Below are 5,000 nucleotides of genomic sequence, written 5' to 3'. Positions count from 1 at the left end.
AAGGATCACAGCGATCAAAGAGTGTGATTGCGCAGCTTCAAACGATTGCATTGTGGGTAACCTGCGTCATAGAGCTGAATTGAACGTGGCGCATGAGTGAATGAACTTTGACCGTTACCTTATTGAGCAGTTAAAAGATCAATGGTTTCCCATCTCAGGCCACAACCTGAATAATCATGTCCATTTTGAAAAATAAAATAAAATAAAAAGTCACCACAGAAAAAACCTCACATGGTCTAATATTTGAAAGAACGACCTTTCGCTTTGATTACAGCATTCGATGTGGCATAGTTTCTAGAAGCTTCAGCAATGTCAAAAGATTCATTTCATTTCACTGCTGGATTGTTTTTTCTATCAAGATCTTGTATTGATGATGTGAGAGAGTGACCACGGCACAAAGAGAGTGACCACTGCGCAAAGAGAGTGACCACTGCGCAAAGAGAGTGACCACTGCACAAAGAGAGTGACCACTGCTCAAAGAGAGTGACCGCTGCACAAAGAGAGTGACCACTGCTCAAAGAGAGTGACCTCTGCGCAAAGAGAGTGACCACTGCGCAAAGAGAGTGACCACTAAACAAAGAGAGTGACCTCTGCACAAAGAGAGGGACCGCTGCACAAAGAGAGTGACCGCTGCACAAAGAGAGTGACCGCTGCACAAAGAGAGTGACCACTGCTCAAAGAGAGTGACCACTGCACAAAGAGAGTGACCACTGCTCAAAGAGAGTGACCGCTGCTCAAAGAGAGTGACCACTGCACAAAGAGAGTGACCACTAAACAAAGAGAGTGACCACAAAGAGAGTGACCGCTGCACAAAGAGAGTGACCACTAAACAAAGAGAGTGACCTCTGCACAAAGAGAGGGACCACTGCACAAAGAGAGTGACCGCTGCACAAAGAGAGTGACCGCTGCACAAAGAGAGTGACCACTGCTCAAAGAGAGTGACCACTGCACAAAGAGAGTGACCACTGCTCAAAGAGAGTGACCGCTGCTCAAAGAGAGTGACCACTGCACAAAGAGAGTGACCACTAAACAAAGAGAGTGACCACAAAGAGAGTGACCGCTGCACAAAGAGAGTGACCACTGCACAAAGAGAGTGACCACTAAACAAAGAGAGTGACCACTGCACAAAGAGAGTGACCACTAAACAAAGAGAGTGACCACTGAACAAAGAGAGTGACCACTGCGCAAAGAGAGTGACCACTGCAAGAGAGTGACCGCTGCACAAAGAGAGAGACCACTGAACAAAGAGAGTGACCACTGCGCAAAGAGAGTGACCACTGCAAGAGAGTGACCGCTGCACAAAGAGAGAGACCACTAAACAAAGAGAGTGACCACTGCACAAAGAGAGTGACCACTGCACAAAGAGAGTGACCACTGCAAGAGAGTGACCACTAAACAAAGAGAGTGACCACTGAACAAAGAGAGTGACCACTGCGCAAAGAGAGTGACCACTGCAAGAGAGTGACCGCTGCACAAAGAGAGAGACCACAGCACAAGGCTTTCTCCAGCTCAAACACTCTCACTCAGGTTCAGATCTGTAGTAGATTAGTTTCTGCTCCTCAGATGTTTCCTCTGCTCGATGCTAATGATTTGACCCTTCTCAAACACACCGACATCTTCTCCATGACCATGGGATTCGTCTTTCCACATGTTCTTTTCAGAAATGAGACGCCGCTCTCTGCATCAGTCGGGTTTAAATGCCGTGTTTCAGCTGAAAGATCAGCACCATGCAGCAGTTCTCCAGCAGGACGCTCGTACACACTGTATTCGCTTTGATGAATCCAAGTGATGACTTTTTATTCTTTTGGACGGTCAGTGTATTTGACGTGAGATCCATAGTTAGTTCTGGTTTAATCCTGGTTTGTCCTGCTTTAGACTGGAGTTTGGCCCTGATTTAGTTGGTTTAATCCTGGGTTAGTTTTGGTTTAGCCACAGTTGATTCTAGTCTAGTCCAAGTATAATCAGCATTTTTACTAAAATCTAATATAGAAGGTTATACCTTATCATTATTGAAGCAGATCTAGTGTTGGGGATATTTTGCATGACCCCAAATTTGGTCCAAAGTGGCGATGCATTGTGGCCCTCAGGAAAATGTAGTTGTTCAGCCTTTCTTATCTACAATGCTAACATTTTTCTTCTTCTTCAGTTGTATTGTTAACTTAATTAATAGTTAGTAGTTATGAATAATCTAGTTTCATACCTGTCGTCCCATTGTTGCGTACAATACTGCTCTCTGCTATTCGGCGCTCCCAGCCCTCTAGCTGCAGGTTCTGGTACTGCAGTCGGACCTGCGTGAAGGTCTCATCAACATCGACCGGGGACTGTCGAGCGCTGTTACAGGTCGGGTATCGATTCCCCCAAATCTTCTGGTTCAACGTTCCTGAAAAAACAGATTAAACAATGTTCATGGGGACTTGGCAGTGTCCCAGCATCCCGTGTCCTCAGACAAATGGCCCAAGCTCCGCTGTCCTTAGACCCTCCTTATCGGCCAAGGAAAAATACCAAACCTCTTTGGGAAAAAGTAAACCTGAGGAGTTTCACAGTGAAGGAGAGATCCGACTCCCTCAAACGGACAGGCTTCACTTTGCAGATAGACAGTGGAGCTAGAACCAGTTCTTCAAGTTAAAATTAAAATAAAGTATACATTCCAGACTAATATTAAAATCAGTGCTCAAAATAGTGCAACATTGAAGAGTTGGCCTGCACATCAGTACAATTCAATTCAATTTTAAGGTCAAAAAGGTTGATCATTTCAGTTAAAAGCCACTTGCACAAAAATGAGAGTAATGTCATGTGCAAAACACACAGGAATCCCACAAATAAGGTGTTTCCAAAAGCAAATAAAGTCATAGTTGTGTCTCAGAGTGGTTTTCATTTATCAAAGCCCCTCTCTAAGAAATGACTATTGACTTTTGTACGCTTCTAAATAAATGTGGAACTAATGTGGTGTGATGTGTTGTGCCCATCAGGCTGCTCTGAGGTGTTACACACATTAGTTAAGTCAGTTTGGATTCCGACTCGCTGTGAAGGAGCTGATAAGACACTCTGCTCGCTCTGTTTTGGACAGCATTTAATGTGCCATCTCCTTCACAGAAATGTGCAAAATGAGGATTAGTGTGTAGGAACAGGGAGGAGGTTTGGGAAGGGCCACACACTGTCATTCACGTGCCTTTGGCCTCGGGATAACAATAAAATCAAAAACTAATAACTATACAAGTCTTATTATACAGAAAATATCACATGTCAATCAGGTTTATTCAGTCAAAATCTTCAAATAACTAAAATAACACCTGAATCTAAGACTTTCTTCTCCTAAACCTTAAGCTTATAAACATATAGAAGAAAAGATATTCCTTTATTGTCCCACATGGGGAAATTTCATTGGTGCAACGCAGGTAGATACAGAGGTAGATACAGAAGAACAGATCACTTATAGGAAGTCTGAAAAACACTTTCAGTAGAAGATCTATAAATAAATAAAAAACTCCCATAGACAAATAAATAAATAAATACATAAATGCCATTGCATGTGATCACAACAGTAATTGCACATGAATATGTGTCATGACAGCACATAGATTGCACATGAATTTCACAGTAATTGCACATATGACAGAATTGCACATGGTTAGGTCAGTATTGCGAGTGTTCAGTACTAACAGTGTTTGTTATAAAGTCTGACAGCAGCAGGAAGGAAAGACCTACGGAACCTTTCCTTCACACATCGAGGGTGGATCAGTCTCTCACTGAAGCTGCTCTCCAGAGCGGAGAGAGTGTCCTGCAGGGGGTGACACTCATGGTCCAGCATAGATGTGAATCTAGCCAGGACCCTCCTGTCCCCCACCTCCTGCACCGAGTCCAGAGCACAGCCCAGGACGGAGCTGGACTTCTTGATGACTTTGTCCAGCCTCTTCCTCTCCCTCTCTGTGATGCTGCTGCTCCAGCAGACCACACCGTACAGGAGCTGATGCACCACAGAGTCGTAGAAGGTCTTCAGGAGTGGCCCTGTCACTCCAAAAGACCTGAGTCTCCTCAGGAGGTAGAGTTCCTGTACAGTGCGTCTGTGTTATGAAACAGACGCACTGTATGCAAAGAACTTGAGTGCGCAACAAGGCATTTGTATTGAATTGTACATTTTCATACATTTTTGTGATGATAGAAAATAATTTAAGAATGGAGCAATCACTAAATAATCGTTACATCCCGGACTAAAGGCTGTTCCTCTTTGCATAATCCAACCCACAAAGGCTCCACACACATGTGCTCATTGAATTACTGTGACAATAATAATGTGCAGATTACAGAAACCAGGCCAGGTCTTTATTCTGTGTGTGAAGAGTTTCTGTGTGTTCAGAGTCAGATCAGAGCAGCTGCTGTAACTGTCAGATATCACACATGAATGGTCAGTGTTGCCGTCTATTAAGAGTTTCCACACATGAGGTCACTGTGAGGGACAATGACACTTAATCTGACCTGATTTAACCCGATGGACAACAGAAGCAGCCAGCAGACATAACATAACCAAGCACAACAACTGTCTAGCATGTCTTTTGTGTGACATTTTGGTTTAAATATTGTACTTACAGTAAAAAAAACTAGAAAAAAAGAAGAATAAACAACCAAAAAACACATGTATTTAATTCAGATTGCCCTGGCCAACAGGCAGCACCACTGGGATCATTTACAGAGAAGTAGAGCTGTCTGTTTTCTTACCGTAGCCACATTATGTAAATTACTCAATTCCCAACTTGCCGTTTCATATTGACTTAATTTGATCGGTATTGTCAGTATTCACAGAGTCTAAATTTATTACAATTTCTTGCATCAGAACAACTTTTTCCTCCTGTATTGTTGTTTTTGAGTGACGTTATTAATTGGTCTTTGTATTTATTTTTTAAACAAAAGAGGGTCCGGCTGTCCAGGCTAGTGCCACGGATCTATTCAAATAAGTGTGTATTGCTAGAAAACATTTTCACCGATATAAAAACAACTTGTGTTCG

General features: G+C 43.0%; 1 protein-coding gene across 2 annotated transcripts in view; it reads right to left on the bottom strand.

Moving 5' to 3' along the window:
• Window positions 1–5,000, bottom strand: part of ptprz1b (protein tyrosine phosphatase receptor type Z1b) — a 73,782-nt gene that overhangs the window by 28,982 nt on the left and 39,800 nt on the right. For both annotated transcript variants that reach the window (XM_072454956.1, XM_072454957.1), the window contains exon 3: window positions 2,201–2,380. In XM_072454956.1, coding sequence (XP_072311057.1) covers window positions 2,201–2,380 — 180 coding nt within the window. The remainder of the gene's footprint in view (window positions 1–2,200; window positions 2,381–5,000) is intronic.

This window comes from Eucyclogobius newberryi, unplaced genomic scaffold, assembly GCF_026437365.1.
Source record: "Eucyclogobius newberryi isolate DKJ021-1_F unplaced genomic scaffold, fEucNew1.0.hap1 SCAF_2, whole genome shotgun sequence".
NCBI lineage: Eukaryota > Metazoa > Chordata > Actinopteri > Gobiiformes > Gobiidae > Eucyclogobius > Eucyclogobius newberryi.
Note: the sequence above shows the minus strand (reverse complement) of the source record. Positions and strands in the feature narration are given on the sequence as shown.